The sequence below is a fragment of the Rhinolophus hipposideros genome, assembly GCF_964194185.1.
Source record: "Rhinolophus hipposideros genome assembly, chromosome: 3".
Taxonomy (NCBI): Eukaryota; Metazoa; Chordata; class Mammalia; order Chiroptera; family Rhinolophidae; genus Rhinolophus; species Rhinolophus hipposideros.
Genome location: NC_138049.1, coordinates 46,551,661 through 46,570,841, shown reverse-complemented (window position 1 = coordinate 46,570,841; position 19,181 = coordinate 46,551,661). Strand labels below are relative to the sequence as shown.

Below are 19,181 nucleotides of genomic sequence, written 5' to 3'. Positions count from 1 at the left end.
GAGTTGTGAAACACTGAGCCAGAAATTTCTCAGGCAGAGCAGAAACTTTTTTATGTACATTGACATTTCCTTTGGGTACAGTCACTGAACTTTAAAATTCTGCACTTCATTCAAAGGGGCAGAATGTGTATGTGGGACCCAGAAGAGGCTGGATTTATAAAGCTATCATTTTCTCGTTTCCCTCTGACAGCTGGTCAAATAACTCAGAACTCTTCCAGAAGGTATATTTATGGCTGAGACTGGCTCCCAAGCCAGAAACAGGCCTGTGCCACCCAAGCGCGACCAGCCACATGTGGCTATTGAGCACTCGCAACACAGCTAGTGTGACCCAGGAACTGGGTTTTCATTTTAATATATTTTAAAAACTCATGCTCATTTTAGTTATTTGAAAAAGTATGTTTGCAACTACCTGAATATGCAGTTTCACCTGTAAAACTGCATGAATTCTAAATACGGATGAAGTGTGTCTGGTGCACATTAGCACCCAAAAGAAGTGTGCAGTAACTGTCAAAGACACACCAGACTTTGAAGACTTAGTACGCAAAAAAGGATGTAAAATATCTTAATACATGTTTATATTTATGACATGTTGAAATGATACTATGTGGCAAATAATGGATTAAATAAACTATTTTATTAAAATGAATTTCACCTCTTGTTTTGATATGGCTGCTAGAAATTTAAAATTACATATGTGGTTCACATTAAACTTCTCTTAGTGCAGAGATAGACTGTCATAAAGCTAAACTTGACTTACAGTGGCCATATTACCTGAATAATGATCCCGCTATCCACAGTGAGTACTTAGATGTTTATTTACTTGAATACTATTTATCTCCTGGAGAAAATGTGGGCCAGTAAGTTTTGAAAACCCAGTAAAAACTTTGCATTTTAAGAATAAAGTACATAGTTTAAATGACTAAGTCAAGAACCTGAAATAATATTTAAGGCATTAACTGTATTTGCAAAAATTATACCTTTGCTCTAGTCAGGTCTGATTTAATATTACTTTGGTTGATACATATAAGAAATCATTTTAGAAATTTTGTGAATGATACATAGTAAGATATATTTTGGCAAATATCTAAAAAAAACTGCTTTCATCTTCTCTCAAACCTGAAAAATTCTCTATTACTTTAACCTCCAAATTTAATTTGATTCAGGTGGCAATCAAAGATGTCTAAAATAAGAAAACAAATACCCTAGTAACTTTAGGGCAGATTACCCCTACTCTCCACCAGCATTGTTAATTTCCATACTCGTATTCTAAATGTGCCCACCTTCTTTTCTCAAAAATCCTCCACTAGTTTTACTTGAGAGAAAGCGTATTCAATAAAATATGCTGGTCTGGAAAACCTAACCCAAACATAATTTAATCTTTTGACAACTGTTTAAAATAATACGATTATAGACACGCTGGCTAGTAAGTCTCTGAGGCTCAAAATTACTTTTAAGATTATGAAAATATATTTACTTTTTAAAATAATGTGTTCATTTTGTGAGATTTAATGTATTTGCAATAAAAATAGATTACATCTCCAGAAATTTATCAGACATAATATACAGATCAACATTTTCTGAGGTCAATTAGAATTCAGTACAGTGTATTTAACACAAATTACACTGAACAAATTTTTTATTCCAGGATAATTAAGAAAGCTCTAACTTCTTCATGAAGATCAAATATCACTGCAGGTACAGATCTAGAAGTCTGACTTGTCTTGTCGAGCCAATCGTGTTGCCTGTGAGAAATTAGGAAGTGGAACCCACCCTTCTACCGAATTCAACATACTCGTATGACTTCCTTTGCTCTAAAAAATAAAAAAAATATATAACTGGCAAGGTCAGCAACTCCATAATCTATGGCTGTGAACATTCAGTATTTACACAAAAGTCTAAATTAATACTCCCAAAGAACAATCATCCAAGTCTTTACGAGATGTAGTAGATGAAGCAAAAACTATTTGATATTGAAATGCTAAATCCCGATCTGTACGATATTCGGGACATGACACAAACATCTTGCTGCCTGGATGGAAAGGATTACAACTCTCAGGTAGCTGTTTGTGTAAGCATCTGTGAGTGCGTGTTTCAGGACGCCTGACTTCCAGCGCACAATCAGTGATAGCTGCCTCACAGAGCAGAGGCCATCAGAGCAGTCAGACTGGTTCCCAGGTCAGCTCTGCTCCTGGCTCAGCGGTGTGGGCTGGGGCACCTGGTGGCTGGGCGGTGGCGCAGGCTCCGGTGGCAGCTGCAGGTGCTGAGCGGGATCGGAAGCACTTGCTAAGTGGAGCGCCCCTGTTTGCTCCTGATGGGCGTGAAGATGCTCCAAGGTTTCCTTGGAGAGTGTGATTACGTGCACTGGCTCAGTCTGCGAGGGCTCCATCTGGCTTTCAATCATATTGAGGCTCTGAATGTGTTCTGTTTGCTCCTGCTGGGCTGAAAGAATTAAATTCTGTAGTTGCTCCGGCTGCTGCGTGAGCAGGGTGAGGTTAGTGGCCTGGTCTGCGGTCATGTTCTGGGAACTCTCTGTGGCAACGATGCTGATGCCTTGGCTAGGACCAGGCATGAAATTGATGTTGTGTACAGAATCGGTGACAAGAAGCTGAATTTCCGGCTCTCCAGAGGTAGAGAGCTGATAGGGCTGCAGCTGAAGGATATTCCTGACCTCCTCCCCACTATTACGGCTGGAAACGCTGCTGGCATCCGACATGTGTTTCTCTTTGCTGTGGGTTTTCAGGTGAGCCTTCAAGTTGTCTAAGCGAGCGAACTGCAGACTGCACTCTGGGCAGGAGAAGGGCTTCTTGCCCGTGTGCAGAATGCAGTGTCTCCTCTTGGCACTGGAGTCAGAGAAAGATTTGCCACATATGCCGCACGAGTATGGCTTTTCTCCTCTACAAGAAAACATAACGTGTTCCATTAAACACAGAAAGATCTATTTATTACCTCCTGGTTACTGAGGGAGAAGCAGTCAAGAATACAGGCAAACTAACTAGACCGGGAGTCCCAAGTCACGGGTTCTACTAACTCAGTAAGTTTCTATTAAAAAAAAAAGAAAAAAAGGGGAGGGTGTATCTAAGGGTGGTGGATGGGGTTGGACTAGATGTGATAAAATTTTATGGCTCCCTAGTACTTATTTCAGATAAGAAAGTAAATATTTACATAGTAAACACAGAGTTCTTTTTTGTTTCTAGTTCTCACAGCCAATTTTTTGACTCTAATGGCCAAATAAGTACAGATGACTAATTTCAACATTAAAATTTGAGTAGCCCCTAATTATCTGTGATGCTGCCAGAAGATCTATCTACTACATGCAATCTGAAGTAAGTTGTGTGAACAAAAATATTTATTCAAAAAAATTACGCATTTATTTTTGGCTAACGATTTAGGCCCCTAGCCCAAAACAAAATTCAAGAAATAAAATCAAGGATACAAACTTTCACTGGCTAGAATCAGTTTTCTTGATACCACCTAAGTGAGGAATTTCTTTACTGAAAAGATTTTGAAAAATAATAAAGTACACATTGAATTCTACCAGTAATAATTTGGGGAAAAGGATTTTATAGGTACCACATGTCGCCCTACTGAACACCAAAGCCGAATGAGAGCTCCATGTGAGAGACGTATCTTTACCGATGGATTCTGATGTGGGTCTGGAGAGAACTCTTTGCTGTGAAAGATTTGCCACAGATTTCACAAGTAAATGGCTTCTCACCTAAAAAAAGGAAAATATTTAGAAATATACATTCAACATAAAACAAAAAGCCAAAATCACCAAAGTTTCACAATATAAAAAAGAAATACCACTTGAATCCTTAATAAGCATGAACGCGGTAAGCACTTACGAAGCACCTACTACGTTCCTAAGTACTGTGCGCTAAGTGCCAAGAAGATGCAGAGAAGTGTAGGGTGCAGTTGTTTCCTTTCAACTTAAAAACGGAAGCAGGGAGCTAAGCGAGTATATGCAGGGAACAAAGGAACACACCACCTTTACTCCCATAGCATCCACTCTCCTACCTTACCCCTAGGTTAGGCAGCACTCCTGACCTTCTAAGGACCTCTGTGCACCAGGGTGATTTACATATTATTTACACTGATATCTACATTCCAAATGTGCCCAGAATCAGACCACTTCCGGCCACCTCCGCTGCCACCTCTGGCCCAGGGGTGACAGTACCTCTCTGCAGCAGCCTCCTAGTGGGCCTCCCCACTTCTGCGCCTGCTGCCCTGTCTTTATGCATTCAGATCATTTCATCCTCCTGTGCAAACCCTAATGGTCCCCATCCAGACATGAAAGCCAAAGCCCAGGGCCTACAAGGAGTCACAGATCTGTCCGCCCACCCCCACTAGGATAAACAGTATGAACAGAAGTTGGGTGTTGGAAATGACTGCGTGATGTGGACAAAGTGAGGATTTACTCTAAGGTGTAAAGTGAGCATTTACTCCGAGGTGGAGCTAAAAGGTCAACCCAGGCCACAAAGAGCCATCAATTCCTGGCAGAGGACCTGTGGAACTTCTGGACATTTTTAGCAGAACATGACAAAAGCACTGAGAAAATAGACATGGAAATGTTGGGACGGGTGGGCTGGAGGCAGTAGCACTTGGCAGGAACTCCTAACAGTCAGACATGAAATGCTGAGGTCTGGGCCATGAAGTGCAGGAGGCAGATGGAGAGGAAGGAAAGAAGGGTGAAGGGACAAGGGCTTGGGTGGCAGTGGGGCCAGAAGGAAGTTGCTTATAGGAGGATTAGACAACAGCGATTAAAGGATGGGGCCGAGATATGATATGACTCTCACGGTTCCACCCAAGGGGAGGCCCACAGAAATGTTTAAGTAACTCAAGGGTTTCCCTTCTAGACCCTCTTCTCAGCAGTACATGCTACCAACTCCGACTCTGATGACTTGTAAATTCGCACCCCAGCGCCTGACAGTACCAACTACTTGGGGCTCGTTGGGTATCACAGCTGATTTCCCATCACCATCAGTTCAAACCTGGAGTAACTTTTTTGGGTAATAGTAGCACCATCCAAGCCCCAGCCAGGCCCAACAGTCACATGACATCTCTAGTTCACTCTGTGTTCATGCTCAATGGCAATTCAGTTCTATACATTTTAATTTTGAATGAAATAGGTTTGTTTTTCTTTAAAAATCGTGTTCACTGTACAAAACAGACTCGAGTAATAGCAAAAAGCACAACGTATTTTTGTAAAAACCACTCCAAATTCCCCTCACATGAGAGAGCTACGTAACACTGAGATGAACATCTTTCCGGACATCTCTTTGTGAATGAGTATGCAATTCTATGCTGTGATACCTGAAGGGGTTCAGAACAGGCTTCTGCATGGCATGAGGATTGCTTTGAACTGAAGGCAATCGAGAGCCTGTGGGTTCACGAGACTCTTTTACCTCCCCTTTAAAGAATTTAAATTGGGGGCCTTGCCCATAATGAGAGTAATCACGAGAAATAACTTTATGACCTATCTATAAGGCAGGGAAAACTACTAATTACTGAATATCTGCACTTCTTATCATCCTGTGCATGACCTCTCACCCCTGTGAAGCCCCACGCACCTTACCTCTTCCTTAGCTGAATGTCATTATTACCCCGTTTTCCCTTTCTGTCTCTGCCTCTCTCGCGTATGTGGTGTTCCCATATGTACCTATGTAATTAAATTTGGTCATTCTCGCTTATAAATCTGTCTCATGTCTGTTTGATTGTGAAGCCAGACAAAAAGACCTGGAAGGGTAGAGGCAAGTTTCTTCCTCCCTCGCAGTTGGCGCTGTGAGCAGGATACTTCACTGGCCAGCCGCTGCTCACCCGGAAGCTGCTGCAGAAGAATCCTGGGGCCTCGCACGAGCCAGCAAAGGTAAGAATTCTTGTCAAGTCACACTCCCAGATCTCTACCTGCAGCGCTCAGTGGTGAGAGCCTTTTTTCCCCCTTTTCTAAATTTAGGAGGAAAAAATATTTCTGGAACTAGTTCCTTGGGTTTAGTCATTTTTGATTATGTGGTGTGAGTACTCTGGATCTTTATTGATCCTTTCCTTCCAGAGATGGTCACTGTTTTGTGTGTTACGTCATTTGTCTTATTCTATGTTTTGAGAGCTTGGTTTTGCCTCTTTGGTCTCTGCCATCCAGAAGGTGTACTTAGCACATTTGGCAGCCAAAGAGACTGGGGATTCCATTCCGGGCAGCTCTCTTTGTCTTTTTGTCCCTCTGTGCCAGCTCTCAGGGAAATTCCATGAGGGGACTTTATCATCTTCATCTTCATTGCTTGACTGCCTGCCTTTTTAATGTCTTAAGAGTACTCTGGGAGTGAACTTTCTGGATCTTGTGAGGGCTGCATTCTTCACACACTTGTGTGGCCCTTGACTAAGCTACAAAAAGGTTTACTGGTTTGAGTCACTGTTAAGATACTACTTGTCAAGGCCAGAGAGAGGGTGGATCCTTTCAATTGGAAATACATCTGAATTCGAACATTTTTAGAGCTCTCATCCTAACAGCTGTTTTATTGGTACCATGGAAAGACCAAATTTTAAAAGTGGATTCAAAGAAATATAGCACCTAGTCTTAAGAATTCCCTTAATAATAAAAAGAGAAAAACATCGATTTTGTAGTCTCTGTTTTCTCTCATAGGTCTCACAGATGCAAATAAAAACATTAGGTTAATTAACAAGAGAATGGGAGAGGCCAAGAGGAGAGTCCAGGGATTCTTCTCAACAAGGTAGAAATTTTTAAGAAACAGGTGAATAAAGCAAACATTGATAGGGGTGAAACAAAAAAAAAACAGAAAGTCACAGGACTAGTCCCAGCAGGGTGGACTAGTTATTTAAAAAACCTGGGACATATAAAATGGTCATTAAAAAAACCTGGGACATATAAAATGGATGTCGACAGAGTTCAAACGAAGGATTCACCAGTAATAAGCACTGCCAATGGCTGGATGGACCAAAGCTCCCCCTGTTGGCCCACCAACATCAAAGGGCCCCAAACAAATCCTGTTTACCTTTGAGAAACTAAAATAGCTGCAAGGCAGAAATTATAATGAAAAACATGACCAGCAATCCTTGGGGCAGCAGTTAGGCCGACTAAATAAGTTAAAGATTGACAAAAGGACCAGGGTCCCTTGGTTTGACTCCTTGAGAGGGACCCAAAGTCTTTTTACACAAAGTAGGCAATACAGTCAGGGAACAGAAAAGAGAAATTTCCAGGACTCCCTTATATGGGAAATCCATGAACTATGATACCAAAACCCACTGGTGAAATAATACAGAAATATAAAAATTGATAAAATTACAAATAGACTTAAAAGAGTCTATAGGTTAATTATCGTTCTTGCTGTTCCTATTTAAATAACAGGCTGAGTTTGTTGAAACTAGACTTATCTCATGTTTGGTAAAAATGGGGGTGATTTTAGAGAAAAGATTATGTTTCAGTAATATGCCTTTGTGGATATTAAATTCTAGTGTTGTTCACTGTCTTTTGAAGTTTTGTTCCTATTCGCAAATTGGACTGGATCCTGAATTCTTCTAGCTCCTCCCTATATCTGACTATGACTCTCCAAACTAATGCTTCCAATTTTTTCTCCCACCCTCCTGACTTGGAATAATTGAGAACTCAAAGTGCCTTTTTCCCAAACCCAGGCAAGCTAAAGTGGGACAACTTGACATAAACTTCAGAGAAATGACCACAATAAGCTTGTACATGGAGAACCGTCGTGCCTGTTGTAGAAAGATCACCGAGACATTCAAAATGCAGACTAGGAAAATCTATCAGATTGTCACTTGCCTGCCTCCACTCCATCTGAAGATGTTTCAAACCCGACATCTAGCAATCTCCTCAATGTGGTTCCTTCAGAACTCAGGAACTAGGACTAGTCTGTTCCAATTATTAACCATTGATTTTCCTTTTCCTCACAGATGCCTCTTAGTAAATACCTCACTGCCCGAACCACAGGCCTAACTTTGGGAGCCCACCTGCATTACTGTCTCCTGAAGCCAGATACAAATGTTAGACTGAACTGACCTATTTTTAAGACAAGGCTGGTTTAATGAGATAAGGAACAATCTATCAACCCAACTTCTGGAAGGTGAAACTTCTCAGGAAATTTCAAAGGTGAGACTGAAAGGGTTCAGACAGGACACTGCAGGATGTGCCACTTGGTACGTGAATTATTTTGAGCTGAAGGCAACTGAGACCCTGTGGACTAAGGAGAAATTTTCACTTCTCCCTTAAAGAATTTAAATTAGGGGCCTTGCCCATAAGAGGAGATATCACCGGAAATAACTCTTTAGGACCTATCTACAGGGCAGGGCAAACTTCTAATTACTGAACAGCTGCTATTATTATTCTATTATCATACCATCCCCCCCGCTTCTGAAGCCCCAAGGCAACTTACCTCATTCTTTGGCTCAGAATGTCATACGTAAGTCATCTTCCCTTTGTCACTCAGCCTCTCACGTATGTGGGGTTCTGGTATGTATGTATGTAATTGGACTATTTTTTCTCGTTAACCTGTTTCATGTCTATAATTAGACCAGCTGTAAGAACCTAGGAGCATAGAGGAAAGTTTCTTCCTTCCCCATAGATTGTCCAGAGCATGCTGGTCTGTAATGTCAAATAAAGCCACACCACTATTGTATGTGCTGTGTTTCACTATGTATCCTGTCCAAAATTTACCTAACTAATCTCTTACTAATGGACACTGAGGTATTGTGGTAGTTTTTAAGCTTGAGACCTTATAAACAATCCTACTTATGAATATCCTTACGCCAACATCTTTTCACAATTGGGCTGTTTACATTTTGATATACATTGCCAAAGTTCCTTCCAGAAAGCTCCCAAGTTATATCCCCACCAACAGAACATAAAGTTGCCCATTTCCTCACATATGTGCCAATGTAATGGGTAAAAGTAAGTGGACATTTTTCTTTGATGATTAGTGCAGTTAACATTATTTTATACGTCTACTGGCCATTCCTATGTCTTCTATGATGTGCCTTTTATGTCTCCGGCTCAGTTTTCTACTGGGGCACTCAGTATTTTGGATGTGAACAGTTTGTCCTGTTTGCAGTCACTACAGATCTCTTAAATACATCTCTTACTTCCACTCTCTGGACCCAAAGCCTTCATCTTTCTTCCCTCAGGAGCCTGCTACCTGACTCATTCCACTCTGTCCATCCTCCTGGGGCTGCCCGAGTTCTTTCCAATACACAAATCAAAACATGCCTCCTTTCTGCCCAAAGGTCCCCCCCGCACCTGCCTTCACCCTTGCTGGCAATCTCACTTTTGCTGTTCCTGGTGGCATTTCCTTACTGTGGCCCTCGGATGCTAGCCTCTCACCTCCTCAATATCTCTGCACCCTCTGTTCCTGGCTGGGAACGCCTCTTCTCACTTCTTTTGTCCATCCAGCACTTCCTCTGGCTTCAAGATCCAGGTCTTTCCTCTGGGATGCTTTCCCAGATCTTCCCAGGGAAAGTGGATCATTTCTGTTACCATGTTCACGCCTCTACTGTGGATCGTACTGAGACTCTTACTAGGTCACACGTGGACTCTGTAAGGGTATGTTACAGTGAGGGGCTCCCAGATCTCACCAAGATAGGGACAAGCAACATTAATGGGTGGTTTGGAAACACAAGGCTGAGGAGATTTAGGAAGCTTCAAATCCAAACCAACAAAATGAGGCTGTGAATGAAAGCTGTGACTTAATTAATGAGATTATGCGTTACCAGGCAGGGCATCTACATGTAAGTGGGAGCCCAGTGGGCAGAATTAGTGTTTATGTAACACCATGCAAGGGACAGGGACACTGGAGGGCTGGACTGTACTGTGGGGTCAGAGGTCACTCACCAGGCTTCTCCATGGCCTGGGCCAATTCCCTGAACTTGCCCCCAGGTCACCAAGCAATCTTCTGATCACTAACTTGGTTTTCAGGTACACTGATGTCAGGAAGGCAGTACTCTGATCAATAGAAAGGCGTAGTCCCTTTGTTAATACACTTGCTGGCTTATTGCTCATATGATTGGCTTGGCCTGGCTCGGTTCCTGTAAACCTGACTGGCTCCAGGTACGAGAACCCAAGCTGTGGTGACCTCACCAGCACTGCCTGTCTGTCTGATACTCTGCCTCAATTTTTTTTCCTGCCTGAATTTTAAAACACATCCATCTCCCTCACTGAAAATGCCCTCTTAGGGAAAACAGCATTTCTTACTTATCTCTGACTTCTTGGGTTTGGCACAGGGCATTTAACCCAGTGATAGTCTTGTCCTTAAAGAGCTAAGAGATGTCAGTCTTGGTTTTTCCCACTGCGTATGGCCCCACTGTTGCAATAGTGCTTCCTGACCTGGCCCGCTTAAGCCTGCCCTGCCCGGTAAGGACTGTTCACACCACTACCTGCAGAGGTGAGTGCCAGCTCTGCCGGGCAGCCCTCCCCTCCACCTTCCACTCTGCCTGGGGTCCAGGGAAGTGGCATGTCAACTCCTTGCAACAACACTGCACATTTTCTGTGCTAGAGACAGGTGGGCCATAACCCCTACCCTCAGAGTCCAATTTTTGATGGGTTTGATTTCTTATTTCTAAGTCATGTGAACCACTTCACAGAGTCCCTTTTGCTTGCTTTTTTACCCACCAAATATTTTTCACTTCCCTCTTCTGCTTCTCCTCAAAGTAGAGAGTGGAGAAGAGTTTGCTGGGATTATGGAGAAAACTTCTGTTCCTTTCAACCCCATTTCAAGGCCTACATCTCATGAAGACCAGAAGCCTCACCAATACCTTCCAGACCGGGTGCCTCGGCTCTCCTCCACTGACACCCCTCACTAGGCATTCTCTTCACAGCTTCACATGCTACTTACAGGGAGATGTGGAAGCACGTAAATTTGTCTCTGTGCTCGCACGTCTCCCATGAAATCCAAACTCAAATATTCACTGGCGCCCTCCACATCTGCACTTGATGTCAAATAGATATCTCAGACCCCACATGTCCAAAACAGAACTCTTGGCTTATTCCTCCTGTAGTCTCCCCGTGTTTCATCCTGCCCATTTCCTCTGCCTCCCCTTTCTCTCACCCTCACACCCAATCAGGAGCAAACCACGCAGACAGTTCCTTCCGAGTATATCCAGAGTTGGACATTCATCACCACTTCCACTGCTGCCACACTGCGCCAAGCCCTTGATTGTCACAATAACTTCCCATGGGCCCTCCCACCCTTCTGGGTGCCTGCACCCTGTCTCACCCCACCCCGCATGGTGGCTGGAGCGATCCTATTAAAATGCTAAGTCATGTCACGTCGGTCCTCCAAGTCACCTCTCAGAATCAACCCCCACGTCTTTACTGTGGCCTCGAACGTTCTTAAGCCTGAGTGTTGATTAGAATTGCCTAGGAAACTTTTAAAAATACCAGTTCCAAGGCCCTACCTCAGGTCAATTCAATCAAGATCTCTGGGGTTAGGACCAGGCCTTTTCTTTTTTTAAAGTTTCTCAGGTGACTGCAGCACACAGCGAGGCGGAGAACCCTGGCCGTACACGGACACCAACAGTCTCTGACATCCGCCTAGCCCGTGTCTTCCTACGCCCACTTCCTGGCTCTACCTCAGATGCTTCTGCCTCCTGGCATTTCTCCGGCACGTCAGAAACTCTCCCGTCTCAGGGTTTTGTGCCTACTGCTCCCCCCGCCTGGGAAGCTCTTCTCCTGGACAGTGGCTCGCTCACGCCGCATGGCATTCGTCAGCGAGGCCTTCCCAGACAATCCCCACATAAAAGGACAGCTCTCCTTCCTGCTCCCAGTCCCCTTCCTCTACAGTTAGTTCTTCATTGCACTTACCCTCACCTAACACGTTACACAGTTGTCCTTTGCCCTGTTCCAAAGTCAGCCCCTCAAGAGCAGGGGTTCTGTGCACCTCATTCACTGCTGTTTCCCCAGGTCCTAGAACAGTGCCTGGTACCCAGTAAATATGTGTTCAGTGGGTGATTTAAATTTCACACAAGTTATTTATGATAATGTCTGCAGAAAGACTGTATATAGAGATTCATCTTCATTAAACTCATACCCTATCAGACATTTACTTTAAAAAAGCAAGATACTTTAAGGAAAAAAACTTGCATTTTTGAAAAAAATTTCCAGAGCAACATAAACTGATCTGATACAGAATTTTAGTAGATAATTTAACAAAATCATTACATAATTAACCTCTATTAGAGTATTTTTCTTAGAAAATCTAACAGGTTTATTTTTTCCCCCTCCCCGCCTCTCCCTTCCACTCTGGTTCAGACCATTGTCTAGTTGTGTAGGACACAGCTCCCTGACCCATGCTGGTGTTATGAGCCTTGCGCTCCCCCCAACCCTGGCCGAGGCAGTAGGTTGCCAGTCGTAGGTCGGCCGCTCACGGTAGCTCTCGCAGGCTGTCGGCCACTCACACAGGCCACCAGCTGCTCATGGCAGCACACGGTAGCCCACGGCAGCACACAGAAGCCCATGACAGCTCATGATGGCTGCCGGCCACTCATGTTGGCCACTGGCCGCTCATGGCGGCAGCAGCTCACAGCAGCCCGCAGTAGCTCCTGGCAGCCCAGCTCCAGGGAGAGCTGTTGTTCACCATCTTAGCGGTAAAGGGCGCAGCTCACTGGCCCATGTGGGAATCGAACCAGGGACCTTGGCGTTAGGAGCATGGGGCTCCAACCACCTGAGCCACTGGGCTGACCTCCAGGTTTATTTTGAAGTGCTCTTTACTCCAAGGTCTAAAAGGTCCCCATTTTAACTTTTCTGATCTCAAGCGCAGAATGTGACTTGCCTGAATCACTCCTGTTTCCTCTTTAACCCTGAAGCTCATTTTTCTGGAAGTAGCAATGTTTACATTATAAGTACTGGTTCCTGGAGAGAAAGTGGAAAGTCCTCAGTGCCTATGTTACCATGGTGTTTCATTTTGCTTCCTTTTCTAAAAAAATTATCTTGATAATCTTTAGTGCTGAAATAAATTAAGAGTAAAACACAGAACCAGACACAGACTTGTACTATCTTGTGTATTAGAATAATTCCCCTGTATGAATAGTGCTAAGTAATCTCCGTTTTGCTAATCTACAGAGATGTGATTTCCCCACAGATGTTGACAACATTCTGCCTCAGACTTTTACATTACATGCATGATCTGCTTATAAAATTCCCACTAATTTACAATAAACACAGTCAGGAGGGGACTCCGAGTACTTCATTCCTCACTCTCTTGAAAACATGAAGTACACTAGAAAGGAAGGATGAGGTAGAGTTTTACCTGTGTGTGTTCGTAGATGTTTCTTTAGCTGAGACACGTCCATGAATTTGCGATGGCAGTGGTTGCATTCCGGTAATGAGTGGCCTTGTCGCAACAATAAAAAAAGTGTCAGTGCATATATGCTCTCCCTGCATTTCTTCAGTGATCTGTGTTAAAGCACTTCCCTGAAAAATAATCACTTTAAATATGGTACTTTAATAAAAACAACAATATATTATTTTAATAATTTGGTAACAGTATTTTCCTATGCAACTTACTGCTTCCCAGAGACAACTATAAAAGAGTTCCCCAAATATAATCTCCTTTTTCCCTTGAAGCACTGGTATGACGGTGGCCAGTTAATCTCAAGTGATGCTCCCAACCCCCCATTCATTTCTTATCAGTTATCTTATCAGTTAGCAGGAAAGAAAAACGGCCAATGGCTGCAATCAGGTTGCAGACAGCCTGGACAGACAGCTACGGGGTGGTGACATCTCTGTCCAGGCACCACAAACGACCAATACACTGGCGTCCTCTTGGTCAAGTGGCACTTTTGAAAGATACCAATTCTGTACGGTTTCTGTGTGTGGCATCAAACTGTAGCATAAAATTAAATACAAATGACACGATAGCGAGAATAACACAAGAACATCTCATTTACATTGCTTTTTAAGACTTTTCCCTAAATACTCATTTATCTTCCACAACATAAACCTAATGTTTCAGAAATACCTTGTATTTGCCATTTCTCCCCGACCAATCCAAATTTTTTCTCACTTTATTGTACCTGTATGAACTCGGTAATGGCTCTTTAGTTGTCTTTTCTGACTGAAATATTTTCCACACTGATCACAGGTAAAAGACTTCTGTCCTGCCAATAAAAAAACAAAACACTAAAACATGCAAAAAGTATAAAGACCTAGAAGGCCTTTTTCTACGAATCATACAAGTGACTTGTCTATAAACCCAATGACTTCAGTTTACCACAGTTAACATAACTGCGCAAAGGTATGTAAGGCAATAGAGACTGGTGGAGACTGGGTTAGAACTGGAGAATTTAAGTTTCCCCCAAAAGTATCCAAAGTAAAGTAATTCTAAACTCTGGTGGTTAAACAAAACACATTTGCACCTCCCAGCAGGTGCCAGTGACCTCCCAGCAGCCTGTTTATAAGCCCTACCTTAAGGCTCAATGCTGTGCAGAACTATCTGACAGACGCATAATTCTGCCTTTCAATGATACTACATGGGAAATGACACCAGACTGAGACTATCTAGATCATGACAATGCCCACCCCGGAAATGGGAATCTGGTGGCGGTTGACCCTCCGGTGCCAGTCCGGCTACCTGAGTGCAGGCTCATGTGCTCCAGCAGCGAGTGCTTGGTGGTGAGAGCCTTGCTACACACAGTGCAGGTGTATGGCCGCTCGCCTGTGTGTATCCGGGTGTGGACCTGCAAGGAGTGCTTCTGGGTAAAGCTTTTCCCACACTCGTTACACTTGAAAGGTCGCTCCCCTGAAATAAAAACCCCAGAAAATTGGAGTAAGCAAGAATCTGCACATCTTTCTGTTTCTTTCCAAATTAAAGACAATAAAGGGATGACTCTTAACAGGCACATATCGAAAAGGCCAATGAACAGGAGAGACAGCATCAGCAATAAAATTTTGCAAGCTGGAATCGATAAATCTGAGGCCAGAAGCAAGGAGTGCTAAAATACAACGTAATTTTTAAGACAGAGCCTCCATAAGGCTCAGGAATTAATGACAGCTGTTATTTCTGAAAATGGGAGTAAGGAGGGTAAATGACAGTCTATTTCAAAGGTAGTTAGACGCCTCAGATGCAGTTTCCTGTTCCAGAGCCAGGAGACTGGCCCCATCCCCAACAGAAGATGGAGACTGTTCTCTGTAGAGGGTAAAAAAAACAAAAGGTCTCTGGACTGGGAGTCCCGGGATTAGAGGTCTCCCAGCATAGTGGAGAATGAGATGACCACTCGGAGAGCAGGTCAGTTTATGCTGGATACTCCTTCCAGCCATCTTCCCTTTCCCGCTCTAGACACTGGCAGCCAGGCCTATAGCCTTCAGATGGGAGAGTGGAGAGTCTTCGCCTGGAATGTGAAGAGCTCAAGATACGAGAACATTAGCAAGGAAGTGGGGGCCAGCCACGCCACCTGCAGCAAGGCCAGTGTTTACAGGCCCCCGCCACACCCACAGTTTCCATTTTTACATGACTATGATTTTTTTTTAAAGTCACCGTTCAAGGAAGACCTCTAATAGTTGAAACAGATGTCCAAACAAGCAAGAAGAGAAAAGGCAACGTGCAGAAAACAGAAACTGCCCAAGGTGAAGAAAGTGTTAAAACCTAATAAGTAAATGTTATTAACATGCTCACAGAGGTAAGATATTACATTGTGAAACAAAAAAAGGACTCTAATAAAAAAAAAAGAATATAGAGGAAAAAAAAGAGTATCTACAAGTAAAAAAATATGAGAAGAAATAGAAAAACTGTAAGGGCTGAAAGAATAAATGTAAATCTCGCAGAAAGTACAGCAAAAAGTGATGGGAAACAGGAGGAAAGATAGGAAGTTAGAGGATGGGTCCAGGAGGTTCAACAACCAAATAGCAGGAGTTCCAGAAAGAGGGAACAGAGAAAATGGAGGGGAGAAATCATCTATGAAATAATTCAAGAAAACTTTCTGGAACTGAAAGATACGAGTTTCTAGACTGTGGATTTACTGGTATCCACCTAAATGGAAGAAAACAGATCCACTAAAGTGATTCACTGCAAAATTTCAGAATATTGGGGTCAAAAAGGAAGATCCTACATGCTCTTTTCCTTGACAAATCTTGTAGAACTAGTTAACTCTTTAAACTATGCTCTTATTACAGTTCAACAAATATTTCTCAAGTGTCTGTTCAAAGAACCAGAATTCAGGGCTTTCACCTATTTTTTAAAAACCACAAAGGCTCCAGACAAATAAATCAGAAGCTCTGGGGTTGGGGCTCAGGCACTGGTAGGTTTTAAAAGTTCCCCAGGTGGTTCTAAGGTGCAGCCAGGTTCAGAACCACAGTGCTGCTACTGGGTCAGATGACAGCAAGCTACTGCATGACAGCAGGCCTAAGCACCAGTCCCTATATGCAAGTTTACAATTAAGTTAAGGACTATTTAAGTGGTAAGTAAATCGATCCCAAAGCAGAGTGCGTTAAAAGCGTAAGAGAGGGTTCAAACGAGGAAGGGATTGCTGGTGAGGGCTGCACCATCCCATATGGTAGCCATTTAAATTACTTAAAATAAAAATTTCAGTTCCTCAGTCACACTCACCACATGTCAAACTCAAAATCCACATATGGCTAGTGGCTACCACACTGGACAGCACTATACCTGATGATGAGGACATTTCCATCATCACAGAAGGGTCTCTTGGCCAGCGTGGGGCTAGAGGGACCAAAAAGAAGACATTTACAGCTGGATGGTTGAGTGAGAAAGCTGTCCAGACAGACCTGGGCAAAAGTATAGCTATGGTCAAGATGAGGAATGTTCAAGAGTCAGAAAGCAGAATGTGGCTAGAGCTTGATACCTGGACATTACAGCCTTGAACCAACACCTCCAAATAAGAAGAGTTCTGGAATCCAGCTACCTGGCTTCAGCTCTGTCAATAAATGGATGACCTGAGCAAGTTACTTAGGCTTTCCAGGACTTGGTCTTCTTGTTTGTGCAATGGGGATAATGTTACCTATCTCACATGTATAAAAGCTTTATTACAATGCCATCACCTAGAAATTGCACAATAAATGAAAGCTATTATCATTACTGTTCCAAAACACATTCCAATAAGCTATGAAAGCCTAATTACCTGTGTGGCTCCTCTGGTGGATTGCTAAAAAGTGATTGTACTTGAAGACTTTGCCACAGTCTTTACAACGGGCCTCATGGCCGACGGGGCGCTTTCTCCTTCCACAGACTCGCTTGGTGGAAGTCTGGTCGTCTTCATCCCCAACAAGTTTGTAATCTTTGAGCTTGACGGATCTCTGAATCCTCCGCTTGCTGAACCGAGTCTGGTGGTCCTGCCCATCCTGGGTCTTAGGATCACAGTTCTCATCTTTTTCAGCGGGCATTCCTTCCCCTCTCCCTGGGTCACAAGCAGGCTCAGACTCTTCCATTTCTTTTGCTGGACTCTCTTCATGCAGTACCCCATTGTCTCCCTCTTTAACCACAAAGTTTTGTCTGTTCTGAACTGAATTGTTCACCCTCAGCTGTATTTCTTCCTCTGCAGCCAGTTCTGATTTCCCCTCCTGCAAACTGTTGACTTTTCTTGGTCTTCCCCGCTTCCGCTTCGGAGGATCATTTTTCTTATTAGAAATAACAACCATGGGAACACCAGCCGTGTTCAAAGTCGTTGGCTTTGGGGAGCTATGGTTATTTTGAAAGTCTGTGTAAGCCTTTACCAGGTCATAGACTTTTAAGGACTGAGCAGTAGCCAGAATTTGTTCTGTACTTTTCTCACTGGCCTGCAGACAACCTGTGTAAATAAATTCCAGCAGGATACCAAATGTGTCGGCTACCATGCCTTCCAGCATATAAATGGACTGGCCAATCTCCCCCTCTTCAGCAAACATCATGGAGAAGTATTCGCTGCTGGCGGCCAGTAAGGCTTTGTGGGCTCGGAAATGCACATTCTCCACGATTAGAGTGATGTCACAGAGAAAGCCTTTCTTCCTCTGATCCTCCAAACTGGCCAGCACAGTGTCACTGTGCGTGTCTGAGTGCACAACAAGCTGCCCAGAAGGCTCTGATGATGTTTCTGCCATTTTCTGTAGAAGCCAAGGATTAAGCCTGAAATAAGAAAATGACTGAAGGAGAGGAAGCACTGACGAACAAAGTTAATCCCAGCCCCGAAGAACCTACTATGCACTTCACACTACTCACTGCAATGTACCACCCACCACTTCAAATTAAAAGGACACTTAAAACTTCGCTTTGCGTTCTCACGGCTGGTGTACCATTACCCCGCGGCGTGAATTTCCCACACCCACGTCCCCTCGCAGGGCCTATTTTCTCCTCCGCAAAATGAAGGTACTGGGACCAACCATCCTTCAAGTCCTTCCCAGCACTAACGTTCCATCGTTGTACAAACACCAGAAGGAGGACGAACACCTCGATTTCCCATACTATTAGCCATTCTGTCCTGCGAAACCAAATACGAAAAGGGCGAAGAAAACGTACACGTGTGCAGTGACTTTTGAGGCAGCAGTTAAGTAATAATTAAATAATACGGTGGGGCGCCCGGAGCCGCGCTTTGCCAGGGCGGCGCGGACCGTCCCCGGCGGGCGGCGGCGAGCGGAGACTCCCGGCGCTGGGGGCCCTCGGCGCGGGGAGCGGGGGCGGCGCGCCCGCCCGGCCCGGCCCCGGAAGCGGACGGCTGGGGAGGGGTCGACGCGGCCGCAGGTCCCGCACCCACGGACCGCGGGCTCGGGCGCACCTACCTCTCTGCAGGCGCGGCGAGCCCTGGATCGCGACCGGCGCACCCAACAGCCTGGCGGGCGCCCCCGCGCCGGGCCCTCGCGGGTCTTCAGCTCCGTGGGGCCGGAGGCTGCGGTTCCTGCGCCGTTCTGACTTCACCTCTTCGGCCGCCGCCGCCACAGCTGCTGCCAACCCGGAAGTAGCGGCATTGGAGGCCGCCTGCGCGTAGACGCCGGATCACGTGGCCCACGGAGCAACCCCCGGCGGGGCGGGGCGGGGCGGGGCGGGGCGGGGCCGGGCCGGGCGGGGCGGGGCGGGGCGGGGCCCACAGGCCCCGGCGGAGCCGCCAGGGGAGCCCAGGCGGGTCTAGTGTTTGCAGTGAATTGGGGGAGTTGGGCAGGAATGGCGTTATCACCTTGGACGCCGAAGCTCACATTGAGGTCTCGAATGTGTGACGAATGAATGAAATCGCCTTTACATTCTTCTCTT

At 44.6% G+C, this 19,181-nt stretch overlaps 1 protein-coding gene across 3 annotated transcripts; it reads right to left on the bottom strand.

Moving 5' to 3' along the window:
- Positions 1-318: 318 nt before the first annotated feature.
- ZBTB24 (zinc finger and BTB domain containing 24) lies at positions 319-18,899 on the bottom strand. 3 transcript variants are annotated; one of them, XM_081044495.1, is made up of 7 exons: positions 18,716-18,899; positions 17,086-18,043; positions 14,583-14,750; positions 14,026-14,109; positions 13,260-13,343; positions 3,634-3,715; positions 319-2,894 (listed from the first exon to the last, which is right to left on the bottom strand). In XM_081044495.1, the coding sequence occupies exons 2-7, from the start codon at positions 18,038-18,040 to the stop codon at positions 2,177-2,179; spliced, it is 2,091 nt and encodes a 696-aa protein (XP_080900621.1). In that variant the 5' UTR covers positions 18,041-18,043; positions 18,716-18,899; the 3' UTR covers positions 319-2,176. The 3 variants fall into 3 exon arrangements, with proteins under 3 accessions (XP_080900621.1, XP_080900620.1, XP_080900622.1); XM_081044494.1 differs by having other exon boundaries at positions 17,086-18,065; positions 18,716-18,896; XM_081044496.1 differs by lacking the exon at positions 3,634-3,715 and having other exon boundaries at positions 566-2,894; positions 14,016-14,109; positions 18,716-18,837.
- Between the last annotated feature and the right edge of the window lie 282 nt (positions 18,900-19,181).